The 23,711-nt window shown below is 40.7% G+C and overlaps 1 protein-coding gene across 9 annotated transcripts in view; it reads right to left on the bottom strand.

Annotated features, from left to right (window-relative positions):
- SPAG9 (sperm associated antigen 9) overlaps positions 1-23,711 on the bottom strand; it is an 85,884-nt gene that overhangs the window by 42,846 nt on the left and 19,327 nt on the right. For 3 of the 9 annotated variants that reach the window (XR_008328779.1, XM_053375649.1, XM_053375651.1), the window contains exons 4-8: positions 14,052-14,146; positions 8,699-8,855; positions 2,232-2,421; positions 1,454-1,553; positions 216-337 (exon numbers count right to left, since the gene is read on the bottom strand). Coding sequence is in view for 8 of the 9 variants with exons in the window: in XM_053375649.1 (XP_053231624.1) it covers positions 216-337; positions 1,454-1,553; positions 2,232-2,421; positions 8,699-8,855; positions 14,052-14,146 (664 nt within the window). In the remaining variant the exon portion in view is untranslated. Of the gene's footprint in view, positions 1-215; positions 338-1,453; positions 1,554-2,231; positions 2,422-8,698; positions 8,856-12,927; positions 13,381-14,051; positions 14,147-14,413; positions 14,497-23,711 lie in introns of those variants that run through there. The other 6 variants (XM_053375650.1, XM_053375653.1, XM_053375656.1 and 3 more) reach the window with 4 other exon arrangements.

The raw sequence follows: 23,711 nt of genomic DNA, 5'->3' as shown, positions 1-23,711 counted from the left end.
CCTCATGTAGGAGACTGAATGTTTTCAACTTCACCATTTTTAATTAATAAGCATTTTATATATAGAAGAAACTTACTTAAAAGTAAGTACTGAACATGAATACTTTTCTCAACAACTTCATTCCTCAACTCTCACAGAAAAATTACCTTCAGTTCTTAAGCTGAAGAAATGGATGGAAATCAACAGGATTTATTTTTTTTAGAATACCCACTTACCCAGTAGGTCTGCTCCTTCATCCACATCCCCTATCAGACCAGTGCCAGCAGAAGATAGTTCTTCGAACAGTGATTCTGTATTACGATCAAATGCTTTGTTCTCTATGCCTTTGGTAGGTGTGCTGCACAACAGAATTGGAATTTAAAAGTCAGGAGAATAAAAGTTTTAAAAATATGTAAATGTATGCACACAAATGAGTGTCAATGTGTGTGGGCACATGGTCTTCTAAATCACTTCATGTGTCTGACAATGTGGGTTCTAGCCCATAAAAGCTAATGCTGCAATAAGCAGTGGTAGCCAACGTGGTGCCCTCCAGATTTTGTTGGACTACAACATCCATCACCCTCAGCTAGCACAGCCAACAACTGAGGATGATGGGAGTTGTAGTCCAACAACATCTGGAGGGCGCCACATTGGCAACCGCCAATATAAGGCAATACAGTCAGGTGTGGTTCTAGAATTATGTGCCAGAAACCTACCAGTGGGTGCTCTTAACTGTCAAGGGGCAGAGACATAAGGCACATGTGCCAAGGTAATGCTTCTTCCCCACTTCCCCCAAATGCACAGCTCATCACCTGGGTTACTCCTCCTCTCATCCACTTGACTGGCTTTCACTCTTTTCCCCTGGCCCACCTCCCCACGGCACCAGTAGGAGGTCAGCCCTCCTTAACTTCTCACTCCAAGAGTCCTCTGCCCTTGCATTCTGTAGCACTTAGGCAGATCAGAAGCAGCACAAGACTCTCTTGCACTGGTGGAGGAACAGGGTGCAGAGGGCGCGGACCACCCTTGGCACCACTATTCCAGTAGGGTGCCATCGTGGTGGCCTCCCCGGGCACACGCCGCACACCCAACTGTACTGTATTGCTTCAGACATTCCCAAGCATCCTATGCAATGTGGGCCACATATGGACCTTTGGAGTCCTGGCATTTGCCCAACAAGACTGTTGGAGCTTATAGGTGGAATTCAACATAGCATTAAGTGGGGTATGCATGCAGGGAACAAGGTCTGCTGAGCAATGGGACTTCCTCCCACCCCCGCCTTCACTTAAACCTGTTCTGGAGGGTTCCTCCAGTCATACAGAGCAGGCCTAGGGGGTATGGGAGTGCATAGGAGGAGGGGGGAAAGGCCCATTGCATGAATGAACCTCTTCCACACATGCAACAACTTAGCTGAACCCTCCCCTTTACATTCCCCCACCCCAAGTTCTTTACTGATGAGAAGTGTTCAGCAAAATACCTTGATCCTTTATATCCACTAAGGTCTTTATCCATATCCAGCTCTGGAGTGGATTCAATGATTGCCTGAACTTCAGATTTGTCTTCATTTTCATTAGAACCTGGGGAACAGAGCAGAAGTAACTATTTATTCCCATTTCTTTTTCATCCTATCCCAAGAGCTTAAGGGAACTACTAGGTATCTTATTTTAATTTCACAGCAACCCAATGAAGCAATGGCTAATTTATGAGATTAAGAACTGCCAAAGACCAGAGAGATTCATGGCTGAACAGATAGCTGAACTATAAAATTACACTGGCAACAAGTTAAATGGCCACTCCATTGCCCAATAAAGGTTACAATAATTTTTTACTGCAAGGGTGACTTCACAAAGAAGACACTTTCTGCACAAAACGCATTTCCATATAAGAAATAGTATTTTCTCCAGTTTATAGATCTTTAACATTTTATTAATTTGTTCCAAGTACATTTTATTAATTTATTTTAAGTACATAAAGGAGGTATGAATATTTATACAATGGATTTGGAAGCCATGAGCAATTTTGTCCCCACCCCCAGTGTGATAACCACACCAAAACATACTTGCACTTTATCACACAAGAACACCACATTTCCTAAATATTAATCAAGAACATCACACGTTCCTCTAAATATTAATCAATAACTATTCTTCTGGAACTTAGGACGCACACGTATTTACACGTAAGACAGGAAAAAATTCAGTTTTAACGTGCGCATAGTATTGGCTCTAGCCACACAATCCATTCTAGGAACTTACCAATAGACACATTTCTTGTTTCTTGGGCTACTTGCACTTCAATGTTCTTGTTCCCTATATCGGAGTCCTTCTCAAGCCCTTCCTTGTGTTCTTTCGAGGGAGATTCAGCAGGCGCAAGGACATCTGAAGCAGCAGTTAAGACTGGCGTAGTACATTTGGAACCTGCTTGGCTAACATCAGAAAGTTCATCCTAAAGTGTAGAGAAATTCAAAGTAATTACAGAATTTATATGATAACATTCCCAGTCACCGGATGGATACTAGACTTGTTGGAGCCAATTCTCCTCCTAGACATGTCTGCATAACACCCATCTTAGTTACCTTTCAGGAGCGAGGAAAAATCTGTCCTATTCTCCCATGGTTGTAATAGTATTCAACATCTCTTTTAAAAAAAATAGATACTGTTTATACTGTCTCTGCTGTTTCTATACGTGTGATTTAAATGCTTTTTGACAGTGCATTTTTGTCTGATTTTTATTATTGTTGCAAGGTGCTTTGAATCATTTACAGTGAAAGGAGGGAGGAGAGAGAGAGATTCTGTAAGTTAGGTAAACAAATAATGGTCAACACAGAAATTGTACTGCTTCTTCTGAGTATTCAGATGAGCAAACTGTGCCATGGAAAGTTCCAAGATCGTTCTCAATGGCTCAGAAAACGTACTTTTTCCAGGAACTAATGTAAGAACTAAGTGTATTACAAGCAGAAAACATAGCTGAATTTAAGAGACATTTTGCCTACACAAGTCCTTGTGATCCTCTTTCATACTGCAAAATAACAGGTTACAACCATATTGTTGAAACAGATTGAAACTACAAATGCAACACTGGGCAATCCAGCATTAAATTTCAAAGCTTTACAGAACACTTGCTTAGCATTTGCATAAAGAAGTACATCAGAGTGGCATTTCAACAGATCCATTTATAGTGGCATATGACAAAAAGAGAAAATCTCAATTTCAATGTTATGTCAAAAATCCTCTCACGACACTTCTCCAAGGTCAGATACGTGAAAGGTGAAGGGTCAAGCAACTCCTTGCCTATGCCCCTTTTGAGATTTAAATTGTATCCCCTGCTTTACATATGAATGGGACAGACTCTTGCTTAAATCACTAGTTTTCTGTATCATTATATATAGTATGGCCCCAACTGCAGACAATAAAATACTTAGCAAACGGACATAATTCTGATCCAAGCTTGGGCGTCTGCCAAGAAACTGATAAGAGGGAAGAACAATAGCGGTAGCACATTCCTCTGTGACAAAGATACTACATATGGCAGATGCAAATATCAGTGCTTCACCGTGAATAAAAATCCTGTACACTGAAGCACTTTTGCCAGCAGCAATCTTGCAGCATCAGGGCAATTCTGGGACCTGGTGAACAATTCTACCATAGCTCTTTGGCCTTGCCCAGAAGTACCAGATTCACCAACACCTAACCGAGGTCCCATCCAAGCATTCTGCTTCACTCTTCCATCATTCCAACCACCATCACAGGTTGTTCTATGAATCACACCTGTGTTTCCCCTTGCTCCTGCCAGCAGACTGCCTTACTCGCCCCAACCCCCAATTTCCTTGGCACTTGACCTGCCCTCTTAACACTTCTTTCAGCTTCCAGATTTGGGCCGTGTGAATTCCATCCCTTTAGCAAATCTGCTCCACTTCCCAGTGGGGAGGAGTTGCGGTGGACCACATGGCCATCCATTCCCCTCAGGGGGCGGGGAACAAAGTCCCGCACCACTTGGAGGTTCCTGGCCACGTCATTCGCCAGCCAGCCAATCCCCTGGCTGGGGAGGCGTGGCCGGGCCCCATTTAAAATGAGGCGCGAGCCGGAGAGCTCCCTCTTGGCTCGCTTCCTTGATCTTAACACTCTTAACACTTCTTTCAGCTTCCAGATTTGGGCCATGTGAATTCCGTCCTTTTAGCAAAGTGTTTTTGCCATGATATAACTATCCTTCTAGCTTAAGCTTGACAATTTGGAGAGTGCAATAATAATAATAATTTAATAATAATTTATTATTTATACCCTGCTCATCTGGCTGGGTTTCCCCAGCCACTCTGGGCGGCTTCCAACAAAACCCTAAAATACAATAACCTATTAAACATTAAAAGCTTCCCTAAACAGGGCTACCTTTAGATGTATTCTAAAAGTTTGGTAGTTGTTTTTCTCTTTGACATCTGGTGGGAGGGCGTTCTATAGGGCGGGTGCCACTACCGAGAAGGCCCACTGCCTGGTTCTCTATAACTTGGCTTCTCGCAGCGAGGGAACCGCCAGAAGGCCCTCGGCGCTGGACCTCAGTGTCTGGGCAGAACAATGGGGGTGGAGACACTCCTTCAGATATACTGGACCGAGGCCACAAACATCTTTGGGTTTATATCCTTCTAGTTTTGTCATAAAGTATCTTCCCTGGTCCAGCCTGTAATAAACCCCCTCAAGGAGAAGCTTGTACTTTCATGCCTTTGTGGAAGGAGGCAACATTTCTTCCAAAACTGCTTACAAGGAGACAAAATTCAGGGTTGACAGTACAACCTTGTGTGTACTCAGGAGTCAGTCCCACTATGTTAAAATGAGCTTACTCTCTAGTTAGTGCATTTTGGTAGTAAGTACATCAGTATGAAGCAGAGATAAAGACCACTTTAATCATTAAACCTTAATAAATACTACCTCCTAGGGAAAAATGTAGTGAATTGATAGCAGCATGTATTTATATGGATTGATTTTCCATCCTATTTTGAGGAAATTATCTAAACCATATTAAAGACCAAACTCAAGTGATAAAATGTTAAAATAAAAGGAGAGCTCTAAATATAAACTATATATACATTGCTTCAATGTCTCACTCTGAACTGGCTGAGAAAATTACTAGATTCTGGTCTAGGACTGCAACCACTCAGCCCCCAGCCAGTGTTCCTCACTCTCTCCTGCAGATCAAATAACTCCATGCTGGAAACTGATGAGCATCTCCATCATGTTGTGCCTCCCAGTCCAGGGCATATTAATGATAATGGTCAAGCCTAGTAACATGTCTTCACAGCCTGCCCCAGCCAGAAACTCGTAGAACATTTTAAAAGTACTGTGCACTATTTAAGGCAACTGCCCTTCTCCTCTCCCAATTTCTTGGATCTCACCCACTCTTCCAAAAAAAAGCCACACAGTTCCGACACTCCTCAATAATTTAGCCTAATCACTCGAGGAGAGGAAACTGACGTCGTAACCAAGTGCATCCACAGAGCTCCGCACTGAAGCGGAAGAAGAACTTGACTTTTGTTTAAACGTTTCCCAACGTCTGTATTCCAGCTGCATCCAGGAAAGAATGCAGCACACGGACCACTCAGTGACCTCAGCAGACAAAACGCTCACAACAAATGGCCCAACTGCCAACAGAAGGGGGCCAAGGAAAACCTCAGAGCTTAGTTTGAATAGTTTAACAGAGAAACAGATTAGCCCAGTTTCATAATTAGAATTCTACGGATCTACTGCAACTGCTGCATTTCTGCTCCTGCACTTGAATTATCCAACTGTCTGGGCAAACATTAGCTAATGCTTCATCCAAAACTGACTGCGGGTATTAATTTATTTTTCCTTACTTTCTCATTACAATTTTAAGTGTTGTGACATCTATTCTGGCCTCAAAAATCCTGCGTTCTCCTCCTTCCCTTCCCTTCCTCTATTCATCTGGGGCAGGAGGCACAGTCATAGGCAAACAGCGGGTATGTCGGCAAATAAGGGCTGGCATTCAACCAAGATTTACTTAGGCTCATTGATATTAATTAATATGGCTAAGCTAGGTTCATTAATATCAGTTGGTCTACCCAGAGTATACCTTAAGTTGACTACCACCAAGAATATCAAACTTAGAATAGTAAAAAGCCTGGGTTCAAATCCCCACTTGGTAGTGAAGCTCACTGGACCAGCCAAGGGACTTGAGCACATAATGCAAAACCACTGCCTATTTAGCCAAAGTGTGAACGCGGCCCAGCAGACTAACCATTTTTGTTTTCTAGCAACAAGCCACAATGTGATGTTATGGTTTGCTGTTTGCTTACAAACTGTGGTTCATTTTAATTACAGTTGGGTGTTATGTCTGAACCTGGCATTCTTGCTTAACCATGGTGTCAGGTGCTGTTGCGGTTGCTTGATTGAGATTAACCAGGCAGGACTCCGACCTGTCTTTTACTGGCTTTATTTTGGTGCAAACTATTTACAGTGAAGAGCGTCATAAGTTCATGTCTGGCTCAATCGCTAGCAGAATCTGGGAGTGGTCTGTTTTTGTACCCCACCCCCCAACATAAAAGTTTCACCACCCCAAGCCTTTTCTGCCCCTCCCTGCACCTCAAACTACTGCGCATGATTGGGGATGGCAGGGGTGTGCTTCCCTCCTCTCCGGTTTGCTCAGGCAAGGTGTTAAGAGGAACTGCTTCGCAAGATTTTCGGAGGCTCCCTGTAACACAACTCCCCCTCTATCTCTCGCCTCTGAGCCGATGGCAGTTCCCTGACACATAGTTTATTTGGCCACCCCACCCCAGGCATATGTCCAGCTATAAAAGTATGAAGCAAGAGCAGAAGGAAAAACAAATCAAGCTTGGGAGAAACAAGCTGTAGTTTATTTGTTTCTATGATTCATGGTATATTCAACAAACCATGGTTAAAATTAACTATAACTTGGCATTATGTGTTAACACCATTATCATTTTTCACCCTAACCAATCTCACAGGGTGACTGTTTGGATAAAACAGGCAGGGGAAGAACTAGGAAGACCACCCTGATGTCTTTCATGAAAGAGCAGGGCAACAAACAAACAAACAAACCCAGAATGGAGTATTGTGTAGAATAGACACATAGCTTAGCAAATTTTGCTCTTTCCAAGAACTGGTTTTGCTAATCGGTTAGGAGGGAGTCTCCCCAAGCATGAAATTTAGCCTGAAGGGTTTACAAAGCGGGTTACAAGAGTTTTATCTTTTTACTGTCCCCTTCTGTAATCCAATTGTATAGCCTGTACATTCTTGACAACTTCCTTTCAGTATCTAGCCCACATTAAATGTGCAATATTCTTTGGTCTAAACCACTGAGTCTCTTGGGCTTGCCGATCATAAGTTTGGTGGTTTGAATCCCTGCAATGGGGTGAGCTCCCGTTGCTAGCTCCTGCCAACCTAGCAATTCGAAAGCACGCCAGTGAAAGTAGATAAATAGGTACCGCTGCGGCGGGAAGGTGAACGGCGTTTCCGTGAGCTTTGGTTTCCGTCACGGTGTTCCACAGTGCCAGAAGCGGTTTAGTCATGCCGGCCACATGACCCTGAAAACTGCCTGTGGACATACATTGGCTTCCTCAGCCTGAAAGCGAGGTGACTGCTACAACCCCATAGTCACCCCATAGTCACCATTGACGGGAATTCACTGTCCAGGGGTCCTTTACCTTTACCTATACCTATTCTTTGCTATGTAGTTCAAAGTTACCTTCCACACTCACGTGTACAATACACTTTACAACTGTGAAGGGATAGGGACACACTCTATATGGATGCAACTCACCTAAGGCCTCCTATGGGCTACATACATAGGATCTAAGAGAGATGGGAGGGCACAGAATGTACTGGCACAAATCATGGAGCAACTAGGGGCTTTAGAGCTGTGTCATGATGAAAGAATAAGCATCAGGCACAAGTTCAGAGACATTGTTTTTCTCAGTTTACTTTACAGTACTTTAGTTTCTGCATTTCCGAATAAGGTTTCACAGTGTCCCCAGAGTGCAAAAGATGTCCCTTAACCAGACAATTTGACTTGCACATAATCCACCTACCTGTACACAGACATGGAAGAATGATCAAGGAACATCACATTTTGGTTGCTGGATAATCAACCCCAAGCTGTAACAACTGATTAAAGATTTCGATATTGAACTGCCTAAAGAATTTTAAGGAATTTAAATGGAAATGACTTCCAACTTGTACTCAGTGGATTTTAGTAAACCACTTCAGAGCTTGACAAATGCCTGCTAGGTGGATACTGTACAATCTAGGATAACTTAAATACTTCTAAAGGTTACAGACATTATGCAACAGTTATCTGAACAGTATAGTGCAGTTGAAAAAACCTAATAAATAACCCCAACCCATCTAAAAGAAAACTGTAGCTTGAAATATTAGTTAATTCAGAGAGACAAGAAATGAAGGAGTTAGAAAAGGCACTCTACCCATCTAGAAAACTGGTGAAAAGGGGTGTGGTGTATCTGGAAAACCAGAACTGAGATCCTGGTCTTCCCCCATAGTCCAGTGCAACCTGAGACCCATTCATCAAAACATATAACAGAAAAAAGACTTACCTTCAACTCACCTGGAAAGACTCTCATTTTAAGAAGATTAAGAACTAAAGAAAGATAGTTTGGGGTTTAGGTTTCAACTAGGCACAATGCATCATAGGAAACATATTATTAAAATCTCACCAGATGGGAAAAATAAAAGCACTAGGTCACCTTTAAACTGGTGCGGGAACGTGGCTGACTTAGTTCACGGAACTTCCAATTATCTGACCCAGGAGTTTCCACTGTTCCTCTGTGATTATCAGGTGTGAGAAGTGCATCTCCTGGAGGTAGTGGGAAGATGCCCAATGATATGGGAGGTTCCTTTCTGCTGGGAAGGAAAAACCAAGTTATTTGCTTTTGTTTCTTACACTGAACAGACCTTCGAATCTCAGGAGAAGTAGTAAAAGCTGACATTTGGTTCCTGTAACCAGGCCTTCACAATATTAATTTCTCTTTTTAACCAACTGCTATCTGTTTTATGGACTTTTTAATTATGTTGTATGGATATTTATGGAGTGGTTTTATTATATTTTGTATGTTGTAAGCCACTTAAGATACTTTATGAAACTGAAGATTAGAAATAAAAGAGTTAAGAATAATTAGCAATTTCAAAGTACATTTCAGATAACTGTTCTCTCACAAGTTTCTACATGTAAGTATTAGATTACAGCCACTCATTTCTCAGGGTGCTGTTTGTAATGATTTTTACTATAATTAAATTGACTGTCAGTAGCTATGACAACAAAGCCTTAGCTTACACCAGTGCTGTGGAGGTGGGGCTTAAAATTTGCAAGCATCTGCAAAACAATGTGGGCAAAGACATACTTCAAATGTATGGCAGCATGTAGAAGAGCTAGACATTGGATTTGAAAACAGCAGATTTTGAAAGATAATAGAATAAAAGCATTCGGGTCTGTTTAACAAGGCAATGCAAAATACCTGGGTCTCAAACAGATTCAGCTTAGACTATATAATGAACTGGGGACAGAAAACTACCAGAAGGAAAACAAAAGTGTAACTGAGCAAGTGATTAAATATTAGCCATGTACACTATCACGCATATACAATCAGCAAGAGTGCGAGTTTCTATCCAATGCTGTTTCGTTAGGAGAGTGTTAAAACTTCTAAAAAGTCTCTAGTTAGGCAGAGAAATCCAATAAGAAGAAAATATCTGGTATTTCAACCAATGCAGGAACAATTAAAGGCTCTTTTTGAACACAAATTTCCAAAAGCGGAAATCCCCAGTGCTAAACTGAAGCAACATTCCTTATTTCAATACTGGTTTGTACATATGATCTAAGAGTTTACTTTGACAGTACAAACATCTTCCCGTCGTATAATACAAGGGGTCTCTTCATATTCCTCCTCAGTGGAGAAATCTATCCCTAGCATGATGCGGTTGACCCTCCTCTATAAAACTCTCACAGAATTGATGCTATGCAGAAGCAATACCTATTTAGCATCATTACTAAGCTTGGCAATGAAGAAATGATAAAACACATCTTGGTTAACTGGCCAATGGAATCTTTTATTTAAACTTTAATTTACTGGAACAGAAACAAAGGAGAGATAATTAGGCAAATTCTTGTTTATGTGACTTTACTGTCTGCCAATCTGTCTAATTTTGTAACTGTGCAAGCAATGATAATAAGAGGGTTTTGGTTGAGTGACGGGTTAATTTTTCTACTATGTATGGATGAATTACTGAAGCAAGTATCAAATCACCACAGCAGTAAAGGTCGCTGCACTGCAAAGCTTGTCAATGTAACTATTCTGTAGGAATTGAAGAACAACTGACCAGACTTTTTGCTATGAGTGTTAGAAATCATTCAAGTAGCTTATTTAGTATTCTTACATTTGTAAAAAGCATAGGAGTGAGGGGAAGAAGCTCCACTTAAGCCTGTGTTATTGATGCCTTCTTCAAATTATTTTGATAAAGTTTCACTACGCTACATTTTAGGGTCAAAAACAGGCAACTGGAGATTTCTGAATGAGGAGGTGAGAATTCTCCTTCTGGGTTCAAAATGAAGTCAACTCGTTTACACACAGGGCGAGTTAGAACGCCAATTTCTGCAATGCATTTTTTACCCTTTTTTTTTTTTAAGAGAAGGGACCAGGACACATACATTTGAGATTATTGATCATGCTAACCAATGATCTTCTGACTGTGCATGTCAAATTTAAAAAAAAAAAAATTTAAAGGAAGCTCTGAGGTCAGGGAACTTTTCATCTACTTTTAATATTAATTTTCATGTTTGTCAAAGAGAGAAAAGATTCAAGATGCACAGACTAGCATCTGATTAAGATGTAGAAACCAGAATGACATTGGAAAGACTTGCCTGTTGTTCCCTGCTACAAAACTACTTCCCCAAACTAATTACTCTTGATGTTTTCTACTGCTGTATAAATATTATTTTATAAATATTTGAATTCTACAAACGAAATATTGTAATAAAAATACTCAAAATAAGCAAGTACTGTATACTAAGGACTTCTTAAATGCTATCTCCCACACAGCATTTTCCTATATACACATGCCATGCCATGAAAGAACATTAAGAGCTCTTTTTATTCTGTAAGTGCCATTATCTAAAAACATACCATTGATTCAATACAAAGTCACACATTCATTGTTAATCCGCTAAACCAAGTAAAGGTTAGCGGTCAGCTACTGAAAATTACAGCTATGAGGGATTGCAGCCAAATTCTCTATAGTTCTAGGCAAACTTACATGATCTGAATTTTCTATTTACTACAAAACCTTTAAAAAGTACTTGCAGATAACCCATATTCAACGACAGGCAAAATATTGAACACACCAACACATGTGCCTGGTTTGGATGTAATGCTAAACCATAGTTTAGAATTACAAAAATGAGCCTAACCTTTCCCTGGGTTTGCAAGCTCCCTTCTTTCCCCTGCTCCTACAGTGAGGAGTCTAGAAACTTTTGCATCTTTTTAATTATCTGTAGCTTGCCATGTTGTCTAAACCTGAACAAATTGTGGTTAATCTTAGCTATGTTTAGCAGAAGCAAACCAACAATTCTACGATTCTATGACCATCACGCCACAGTTAATGAAGTTGGTTTAATTCTAGTATGAGCAGAAAATATTAACTACACTTTAGGGTTTGAATGATATTCCAAACTCCATATTCTAAAAACCTGGTTTAGCATTATGTCTAAACATATGCATTCAAAGTATTAAAAGCTTACTAGAAGATAAAACACCAAGAGAACCACACAGATCCTTGTAAATAAAACTTTACATTTTCTTCTACTGCTAATGTAAAATTAACTCTAATGAGATCGGATTCTTGCATTCCCTTGGTGGTCTTCCACGTCATCATTCCTTCCTGCACTTAGAATCACAGAACTGTTGAGCTGGAAGGGACCACAAGGGTCACTTAGTCCAACCCCTGCAATTCTGGGGTAACATGAAATATTTGGGAATCCTCCCCAGCAGAATCTAAGAATCAGAGGTAAAGCAATGTCTATTTGGTCAACAATGCTGTTTTAAAGACATGGATGAAGCTCACTTTACATAACAACATTGTTTTTACGTAACAACAAAGGTAAAATTATTCACAATGGGTAGTATGGATGCTACTAATCATATTAGCCATAATAAAGTTAGAAACAGTGTTTGATATCTTGTAAAAAGTTGCACTTTGATTTTTTACTTTTGCTTACTAAGCACAATCAAATTCTGCCCTGATGCATCAAAGTACTGGATTACATACTTTTAAATACATAACAGAAGTTTTCAGAAAGCCATATTACTGGTCAAATTACAATCTGCTATGAAAAGAGTTTTGCCATTGCTCTTATAACTAAAGATATTTAAACCCTATTTCTTCACTCTACAATCTACACCTTAGCTTGTCAGCATTCGATTTACAAAAAGATGCAAAGGTGCTATTATAATAGTTTCACAGACTATCTGCTAGCAGATTCTGCAGAATTCTCTGGAGTAAAACACAGACCGAATAAATGAAAGGCCTAAACGACCACAGAAGCGAGGCTGCCCAGCATTAGTCAAGCACCTGACAATACAGTGAATACAAGCTTTGTCCACAATGTATTCACATAGCACTTTTATGCCATTTACAGGATTCAGCAATAAAAAGAGAAAAGCGAATAGCCTTCAAGAACACAACTGACTTTGTAGTCTCAAAGAAAGCACAATGAAGCCAATTTTTACATTTTAAAACAGGCATTTTATGATTTTTGCACAGCCTATAGACACCAAGCCTAGATTCTGCCTGAAACAGACACTTAAGAGATTAGCATCGTCCCACCCTCTCCTTCCTGCCTCCCCTCCCAAGAGAAGAGAAATAATGGGAAGCAGAGAACAAAGAATACAGCAAAAATGACAGAAGGCTCCGTAGTTCAGGGTACCTGAGAATCCTTGGTAAGTTCTGCGTCAGAGCTGGCACGCCAGTGGATATAGAAAAGTGCACAAGCAGCAAAACAGAGAGAGAGACTAAAATAGCTGAATTAATGACCACCGCCCCGCCAACGAAGCCAAACACCAATAGCAGCATGCATCCAGGACTCATGGCGCTGCGCTGGCATGGTGAATAGCAAGAACCAAGGCTACGCAGGGGACAAGGGAGTATCTTTGTAGTGAGTGTCTGTCATTCACTTGCTGCCACAAAAACAATGCCATCAGCAGCGGCTTTCCACTCTCTTCCGCAGCAGCCACTCCAAAGCAAAATGACATCACCTCACTCTCCTCCCCCACCTAACCGGGAGAAAAAACCACCATGGAGCTGCTTCTCTTCTCCCCAGCATCTATGCAGCAACCTAAAGATACAAGCAAGCTTGCTCGCCTCTTTCTCCTCCCCACTACTTCAAACCTCAGCAGCTCAGCTCCAGTTCATTGGATGGGAGGCTCCGACATCTACATAATGTAGTCACAAAGCTTCCGCCAGAGACGCCCTCTCACAGACATGTGCACGAAGGTACACATCAGACAACCGCGATTCAATTATTTCGAAACCTTTAATTGCTAATCTTTTCGTTGCTGCTTTTTTTGAAAATGAAAAGGAGGGACAGCTTGCCATACCAGATCTATGTGTACAAGCTTAAAGTTAAAATATTAGCAGATAGCCAATCCAGGCCTTGAAGTGTCCCAACAGCAAAAACATAACCCGCCCCTTCCGATAACCCCTCATATACAGTGGTACCCCGGGTTACATACGCTTCAGGTTACATACGCTTCAGGTTACAGACTCCGCGAACCCAGAAATATTACCTCGGGATAAGAACTTTGCTTCAGGATGAGAAGAGAAATCGTGCTCCGGTGGCACGGCAGCAGCAGGAGGCCCGACTAGCTAAAGTGGTGCTTCAGGTTAAGAACGGACCTCCGGAACGAATTAAGTACTTAACCCGAGGTACCACTGTACTGCAATAATGAATAATTCCACCCCATCATTCAGCCTAATGTTTGAAGACAAAGAACGAAGTCTTTAAGATAAAATATAATAGATTATCTTCAGCCAAAGATCAGTAAAGCTTACCTAGTTCTACTGTGCATGATGGGTTCTAGCTGATCACCCCCAGTCAGTTGATGAAGTTTGGCTCTTTCCAAGTGCTCCATGTAATTATGAATCATCTGTTATTAAGAAGGAGGGGGGGATTACTTTAGAAAACTATTCATATCTGTTTAAGCAGAATGGAAATACAATATATGCCTCCACCACCTGCCCCAAAGAATAAACCTTCTCTTAAGGTGCTATGAGTATTTTGTTTTCAGATCATAAACTTAATTCCATTTATGAAGTAACCCAAGTATCAAAACATATTACCATTAAATATCTTCTTTACAGCAATGTTATTTTCCCCTCCCAGTATGCACAGAAATTTCACCTTGACAACACACCTTGAGAAGGCTATTCGTTGATCTTTTACACTGACTGTCTTGATTATTCCAAGGTCCCCATTCCAGCATATGCAAACAGCAATCTGAGCAGCACAATACAAATACACACCAATAGTTTTTCACCCGGGTGCAAATTGACAGAATAGACAGGAGGCCCAGTGAGTGGAAGAGATGCAAGAGTAAACTGAGAAAACACACAGTACACATATCTTTCATGTATTTTGCAAAATGCACAGGTTTCTGCAGTCAGGCACGACTCCTATGCTTTCTTTCATGTACAAAGGGCAGAGCAGGGCAGATATGAGCCTGAAACCTGCTCCATACTGAAGTGGGGTCCTAGGTGCATCACATCTTAATAGAAATAAGGAAGAGGTAAAATGTCAAATAGTTTATGATTTAATTCCCCTTGAACTTGGCATGTTATCCTCCATCACATCTCGTCCCAAATCTGTTGATTCTGTGTGGCTCCATAATCAGTCACACTAGGCTGATTCCAGACCCAGTTCTCGCAGTTGTACTCTTTAAAGTTTTCAGCACAAGGAAATGTACTCCAAAGCATCCTAGCAACCCCGTGGACTTCTTTTTAATCTGAGAATTAAAGGCACCACCATTCCACAAGGGTCTGAAATTGTGCTCTACCTGTCCAAACTCCAAGTTAAGGTAACTTAATTCAAGAGGTTGGTTAAGCGTTTTTTTAATCTTCTCTCTGAAGATGTGTTCTAAATGTGTTGTTTCCCCTAAGTGGCTAGGAAGGGGTCAACGAGGGAAACACTGAACATTTCTGGCCATGATGGAGGACAAGAAGATGCAGAGAAAAAAGTTACATGTCCACAGGATTCAGATGCACCTTTACAAGAGGTACCTAAAATATCTCTGAGATTAAAACATATAGGGAAAAAATTCTCTCCATCTCTCTGAAGGAACATATGACCTTAACATGAAAATACAATTTTTTTCAATAGGCAACATTTTAATACAATTCTCTCCACAGCAGAACTAAAAACCAGCACAAATGAATCCTTCTGAGTTTCAACTATTTACAGCTGAACAAACCATCACATCAAATAATATCACACTGTGGTCACTCAATATGCCACATGATTGTTTTTTCCAGCCTTCGGGGCCATTTTAGATTAAGCTCTAAGCTGCAAGCGGTTAGTTCTGCATTACTAGTGCCCAAATAATGAAGGAAGCAGAAGAAATAATGTTTACCATTAATAACTACCAACGGAATACTTTAAAAAATGTTAACATTGTCATACTGATGATATTGTGAGGTCTTGTTTGCACCGTCAGCCAATTTGAATGTTTAAGTGATTTGTGAATACTCTGCATCTCAAACACATGTGACACAGCTGCCACTCTTTCTTTTTAAAACACAGTGGGAAATATAATGACAATTATTTATCATTTATATTCCACCTTTAAAATACACAACTATTTCCAATATGACTTACAAACAAACAAACAATAAATAAACCAACTTCAAAACATTAAAATACTATTTCTTTACACTAAGGACAATATCCAAACTTGTTTCCCTTCCTCTACCTGCATGTCACCAAAATCTACACTGGAATAAAATGGCTGCACAGGATACAACATTATTTTTCCCATCAAGGACTGGCATGTGCAGTTGCTATGCAAATGATTAATTTATTCATTTTCCTCATGTTCCACTTTTCTGCTAAATATGCCCACAAGATTGCTTCCGATAAAAAATAATTATATCACAATTGAAACTATGTATACCACCTTCTTAAATATCTGATTTTAAAAATGTATTGAGTCAATTTGTTACTGGGTCTAAAAAAATTTCAGGTACTTAACGTTCTTCAGCTTACAAATTGATTTACTCATGGCCCATAAAGCATGTAAGAGAGTTCAACCGGATGCACAGTTAAAAGGAATTATAAATAAAATTTCAATGTATGCCATTTTATATCAGATTTTAGAAGACACAGCCAACCATATCAGAATAGTGTCATATATTACGATTCAGATTTATGGAGGCATAAAGATTACCTTCATTGTTCCTCAAAAAATGCATCTCTTCCTGCCCCAACTCATGTAACCACATATGACTATAAACACTCTCAAACTATTTCTTCTTTACTCCAAAATTGCTGGTGCGTGTTAACTTGTCCCTGACATTTTGGGAAGAGTAGAAGCCATAAAATTATGCACATTCGTATCGCTCCAATACATCTGTCAATGCTCCAACTTCAATCATCTCAACTGTGTCTGGGAGACCGACACCTTCATAATGGATACTCAGGTGATATTTCTCCTGGATCTTGAATGGGGTTCCCAATTCCCTGAAGGAGCTTCTGCTGAAATCCTATACAGTGACAGATTTTCTGTAGTATTGAGAAATCATGCTTTCTACACAGCAGGGAGTTGCAAATGTTAAAGTTAGTCTTCTCAAGTTGCAGCGGCTCAAGCTTGGAACCCTGCTTATTTGCTACCCTCATACTATGAACCATTAAACTCATTCAGTATTACAAATAATCATTGTCAGCTGACAAGCATTGGAAGAGTAGCAAGACTTTTTCAAGACAATAGATAAGTGACACAAGCTACATGCACTTAGCACAGCAGAGCTATGTAAGAATAGTTACAATGGCTTCCACTTGCTCTTTTTCTTCAATTGTCTTTTCAGCACCCCGAACAGCAACAGTTATGACGCTATTGTTGACTTTTGCTTTGCCAGTACTGATAATGTAATGGCTTCAATTAAGTTAACCTCACTGGGATATTTGCAATTGTTGCCCAAACTTTTTAATGCTGAAATGCAGAATATTAAAGAGCAATAATTTGTAACCCACTCATCATTCAAAAACAATCCAACGGAAGATAAAGGTTACAAAACAAATACATAATTATCCTTCTGGTTATCATTTCATAACCAGTGATTTATACATACCTGCTATTATTACAAACCACCCTTCCAAATTAAGAATACATCAGCCTCCCCAACCCAGCACCCTCCAGATGGTGCTGTACTAGCAATTCCACCATCCCTGGCCACTGGCCATAGCAACTGGGGCTGACAGCCCAAGATTTGGAAGAGCAACAGATCCTGCATCCTTGTAGTACAAGATATTTAATGCATCTAGCTCAATATATTGGGGAGAAAGGTCTGTGTAACTTACAAAGAAGCTTTTCCTACCAGGATCTGGAAGGAAATTCCATTTCAAAAATGTGTTTATCCTTTTTTTCATTAACATGGTGGTTCTGTTGAAAATCAAACTGTTTTACACATGTTGAAAAGGTGTGATGGGACAGGAATCAAACTTAGGTTTTCTAAGAGGAAGTTGAAGCATTAACCACATTTGCTCATAAATAATCAAATTATGTGTTTCCCTGGCTAATAAACCAGGAATAAAAATTGATTTAGCTTACTGTTCACAAAAGTCAAAATATTATCAAAAGTAGCACATAGACTGCCATGCAGCCAAAACAGCCAAACATGATCATTAACACAGAAATATTTTCGCTAGTTCTGTTTTTAGACAATCTGTTTCTCTCCCAAAGACAAATATGTCAGTGTAAATTTATCACCTTCTTGACCTGAAGTAATCTATGACTCAAGCAACAAGGATGGGTGGCCACATAAAGTCAAAACACAGAGCGTTGGTCAACAGTCACAAAAAGGCAGAGATGGATCAATGTGAACCACTGGACAGTGGTACACAATTCCTCCCCCACCCAAAATATAACTGCTTCCAATGCTTCAATTTTACCAGCATTCATTCATGTGCTTGTGACTAATTATTCTGTTCATACTTGGCTGCTCTCCAGGAGGGAAATCTATGACAAGTAGCCTAGAGATGAGTCCTTCTAATCCTTGTAATTACTCAATATCTGTTAAAATAGCAGGTTTTGCACTGCTGCAACTGTTGAAGGAAGATCTGAACCAAATCAGCACATGTAACCAGACATAGCAAAGAAAGAGAGCATACCTAAAAAAATAGTAGAGATGTTAGTTTCCATTATTGAGATCAAATGTGATCTTTCAATATTCTAATCCTATTCATATCTTGGAGCTGTAGAGTTGCTGCTCTGTTCTTTTTTTTTATGAAGTCTTGATCATTTAAGTTTTTCAATTACACTTGCCAGGCTGGACGTACATTAATAATAGCCTTGAATGATATCCAACTAAGCCATACTTGGAATAGGCACATTGAAATCAATAAACTGCTATAACTTGCCCATTGATTTCAGTGGGTCTACCCAAAGTATGACTTAGCTGGCTATCACACCTTAAGTCCTCATAAATCACAACTGGTTTAATGTCATTTTTTGGTTTAGAAATTTCTATTCTCTCTTTTGCTTCTAAAAGAAGCACTAAGGCAGCATCCAAATTACGGTTTTCATTGCCTGAATCAGCTGAATCAACATGGAGTACTTCTACTAGGATGTCATATGCAATACCTAATCAGTGTCAAGAAGACTACTCTTTGTTTTGCATTAATGATTTACAGAATCAGGATGAGAATTATGGAGGATATTGACACAAACTGATTTGACAAGATAACCAAGTGATCCAAGGTGGCTTTTTCATGTGTGCAATTCTCCCATCATTACAACCATTTCTTTCAGCCCATTCTTGGCTGGTTGTACAGAAGCTACCACAATGGCTTTCCAATACTGTTATTGATTACAAGCTAGCAAAGATATCACTCCATACCTGAATGTTTCCTTCTTATAAAATGCAACATAGCTTAGAGCAGACAACTCTGAAAAACGGGGTACTTTCCCAAATACTTTCCAACATGTATCCCTGGATGCCATGATGTCCCCACCAGTTGGGCCACGAAGACGGCTAATGGTCTAATTAACTCACTGGGCACTAGTGAATCCAAGAAACGATGCTCTGTCCTTGATGTGTATGAAAAGTGAAGGTAACACCTGTGACTGATTCTTACTGGGACATGCAAATACACCTCAAAGATTGAAGATGGTCAGATAGTTCTGTTCATCTATTGCTGATGGGATTGCTTCTACGATTAAGTGATTCTTTTTGAAGAACTTGTTCTGCCACTTATGGTCACAATAATGATAAATTCTCCATTCCAAAGGCTTCTCTTTTGCTTGTTTATGGTAAGCCATAGTTTGCTACTAACTATAACTCACAGTTAACGGGCAAACAGGGCCATGAGTCATATTGTATGGTGGGAGGTTAAGCTACTCAGCTTTCAAGACCCTCTAAAAAACAAATTAAAAAATCAGAGAAAGGCAGGATAAGAGACTTTGTGTGCGTGTGTCCTGCAAGAAATGAGAGTAGACAGCATTCGAATCTGCCCTTTCTGCCTTGTCCTCACTAAATCACGGCATAAAGAGGACTTAACTGTGAATATATCAGTAAAGATTTTGATTTTTGTTTTAAATCAGCACACAATCCTGACTCTGAACGGCTGGGTTCACCTCCTTCTCTGACAGTGTATCTATCATCTTCCCAATGAGCCAAATCCATAGATGCTTTCTGACTTTGGTAGGGATAGAGTTTGTTGTCCACCAAGCCCTGGATCAGATTGCCTTACAGTCTCTAGGTTCCTAAGTACTGAACTACGTGAAAGTGAATGAGACATATCAAGTGTCAGGGTGGGAGTCATAGACACAAATCAGCATGAAAGATGCAGGGCTCTGTTGTCAGTGAAGTTAACTCTTTATTCCAGGAAATGGCATACAACTCAGCAACATTTCCCAGTAGGTCCTGCCCCTATGGAGCAGTTGCCAGGACAGAGGTCCCTGCCTTCCACCCTTACTAAGGCTCCTCCTTTCCTGGATGTTTCCCTCTGGTCTCTGTTCTGCCCTCCTCATTATCCTGCACTTGTTGCAGCAGGAGAGAGAGACTCTCTGGGTTCTTCAGAAGTCTCTTGACCTCCTGCTCTGCTGCAGCTTTGGAGTCTGAACTGCTCCCTGTCACAGGCTCTTCCTGCTCGCTAAACCCTCATTTTCATTTATGTTCAAGCGCCAGCTACCAGCACTGTATAGAATTATTAGCATATCCCAGAGTGACTCACAACTGACGTCTGAAAAAATGAATTAAAAATAAATATGGTCCTACACAATATTCCTGAAGAAGCCAAATGTGCATTGCTATCTTAATCACATGAAGTTAAAAACCTACAGATCTTCATCCTTGTTTATCAAGCTGAATATTTATCTTCTACTACTGTGTACTTTTCTCTATGTCCACTCACATAATGTCAAGATCTGTCAACGGGCGACTCAACATATCAGTTACATAAGTAGTTGTGTGGAAGGAAAAGGTTTTGCTGGTTGCAATCAACACCAACAGTACACGCATTTTCCTTTCACAGCCTTTTTCATCGCCAAGGGTTTTTCTAACAACCAGGACCTAGGCTGCAGCATTGGCAACAATACTATTTTGTAAGACTGAGTTCGCTCTTTAAAGCAAAAAATATAAAGCTGTTTTTTCTACTTGTTACGAAGTTCCAGCTGACAACATCAGGCACACAAAACATCTAGAGTTGGCTTGAGGAATTCAATCAATCTGCATTCAAATGTACATACTGGAACATGGTCAGCCTTTGGGTTTTTATTTTTAAATAAATATAGGTAAAGGTAAAGGTACCCCTGCCCGTACGGGCCAGTCTTGACAGACTCTAGGGTTGTGCGCTCATCTCACTCTATAGGCCGGGAGCCAGCGCTGTCCACAGACACTTCCGGGTCACGTGGCCAGCGTGACAAGCTGCATCTGGCGAGCCAGCGCAGCACACGGAACGCCGTTTTACCTTCCCGCTGGTAAGCGGTCCCTATTTATCTACTTGCACCTGGGGGTGCTTTCAAACTGCTAGGTTGGCAGGCGCTGGGACCGAACGACGGGAGCACACCCCGCCGCGGGGATTCGAACCGCCGACCTTTCGATCGGCATGTCCTAGGCACTGAGGCTTTTACCCACAGCGCCACCCGCGTCCCTGAAATAAATATATATATAAATAAATAAACCACTTCACCTAATGCAAGGATCACAGGGTAGTTTACAATATAAAAACATTAAAAATACATAGAATAGTAACAAACAAAAACAGTAACACACACAGTTTAAAAGGCCTTAGACTGTTTAATTAGCCATAGGTCTTGGGAGAAGAGAAATGCTTTTGCCTGGTGCCTAAAGATATGTAATGAAGGTGCCAGGAAAGCCTCCCTGGGGAGAACATTCCACAATCAGGGAGCCACTGCAGAAAAGGCCTGTTCTCATGTTGCCGCCCTCTGGATCTCTTGCGGAGGAGGCACACGAAGAAGGGCCTCAACTGATGATCACACGTTCCAGGTCAGTTCATATAGAGAGGTGGTCCTTGAGGTATTGTGGCTCTGAGCTGTTTAAGGCTTTGAAGATCAAAACCAGCACTTTGAATTGGCCCCATAAATTTATTGGTTGCCAGTGCAGTCGGGCCAGGATTGGCATGACATGCTCCAATTGTCTTGTCCTAGTGAGAAACCTGGTCACTGAACCAGCTGAAGTTTCCAAGCTGAGAGGTTGAGGGGAATTAACAAGGACACATTTTCCCTGTCCCTCGCTCGACACAGATCATATAGGGCAATCAAAGCAGTTTCTGTGCCAAAAACCAGGCCTAAACCCCCGATTGAAATGGATCTAGAAAATCAGGTTTCCTCAAAGAGCTCCTGGATCTGATTTTTCAAGTTTTCCGAATACTGACACTGTTATGAAGTTCTCCAAATGCTGCCTTTTCTATTTTTCTTCTTCCCTCACAGGTAATAGCTACTCTAAGCAGCTAAAAATTGTATCTGCTACAACAGCACACATTGAAAATGGAGCTGCAAATTACAACATGCTGACTCTGCCAAGAAAAATACATGGCTGCCCCTACAGAACCACATGGGCAGCCATTTTATTAGAGGGACTTAGTGCAGGGCAGGGAGATGGACCAGCCACCTCACAATTCCTCATCCTCCAATTTGCCAATAAGTGACATCTGTTACTAAGCAAGAGGTGGTGGAGCAAACACTGAGGCCTGGTGTAACTCCCACTTGTCTTTGTCTAGAAATGCCTAAGCAAGTCAGAAGGCCTTATAATGAAACATGCCTTAGCCAACAAAATCATGCATATTTGCTAATGAATACTGGTCACAAAACTTAGTTTTTTCTGCTGGTTTCCATGCGACAGAAAAGGCCTTTTTTCTAATACAAGTTTACATCAACTTGACCATAATTACATTGGCCAAATTGTTCTTGCAAACAAGCATTTCGATTTATCAATATTTTGAACAAAGAATATTTATACTAAATTCAAAATGCGTAATATAATAGAGAAGCTGCAGGGGGAAAATAAAATAAAATAAAAGTAAGTTGTACTCCCCAAGGAGGGTCTTGGCATACCTCAAGAAATTTGACTACTAATCATCAGGTCTTTATCTAAGTCACGTGACACATAATGGGTGACATGAATAGCTAAGGTGACAGACTACCTTTTCAAGTAAAGAAAGAGTTGAAACGAGGATCCAGAGGCTTGATGGCTGGGAGCTGAGCACTCTGAGGAGTTGCAATAACACTGAATTGCTTCTTCAGCATTTAAAACCATTCAAGGGGGAGATTGAGCCGGAAAGGCACCCGACCCCCCGACCCCAACAGCCCAGAGGAGCTCCAAAACCAGGAGAACAGTGGAGCTAAAGCAAAGAGGGAGAAAGAAAGGGGGAGAGAGGAAGAAAAAGAAAGACAGAAATTCCTCTCCTTCTCTGAAGGGGAAGCAATCCTAGGAGGGGACCTCAATCTAAATATGAAAGGTATATCCCTGAAAGATATCCACCCTACAACCCCATGGGCAACCTTCCTCTGAAGGAAACCTCCAACGACTAGGAACTCTTACAAATTACTAAAATTGCTAAAAAACAGGGGTCTCTACGACATCTGGGGTGAGCAAAACCCGGGAGACATCAGCCATACATTCCAATCGGGACGCCATGATACAGTGTCCAGACTGGACAGCATTCTACTCACACAGGGTCTAATCCCCTCAGTGGAATCAACAAACATAGGTAACATTAAAATCACAGATCACGCCCCAGTAGAAGTCATGGTTAAAATAGGACACCCAAAAAGAACTCACGAAGGTCACCAAAATAAAACTTTGCCACACCAAGTTCAGATACCTAGGGGTACAAATAACCAGAAACCTCAATAAATTGCACCTCCACAACTACAAGCCCCTGTGGCGACAAATTAACAAAGACCTAAAGAGATGGAATAACATGAATTTCACTCTCTCAGACAAGATAGCCATGATCAAAATGATCACACTCCCAAACTA

Source organism: Podarcis raffonei, chromosome 2 (assembly GCF_027172205.1).
Source record: "Podarcis raffonei isolate rPodRaf1 chromosome 2, rPodRaf1.pri, whole genome shotgun sequence".
Classification (NCBI taxonomy): Eukaryota; Metazoa; Chordata; class Lepidosauria; order Squamata; family Lacertidae; genus Podarcis; species Podarcis raffonei.
The sequence above is the reverse complement of the archived record's forward strand: the minus strand, read 5'-3'. Positions and strand labels throughout refer to the sequence as shown.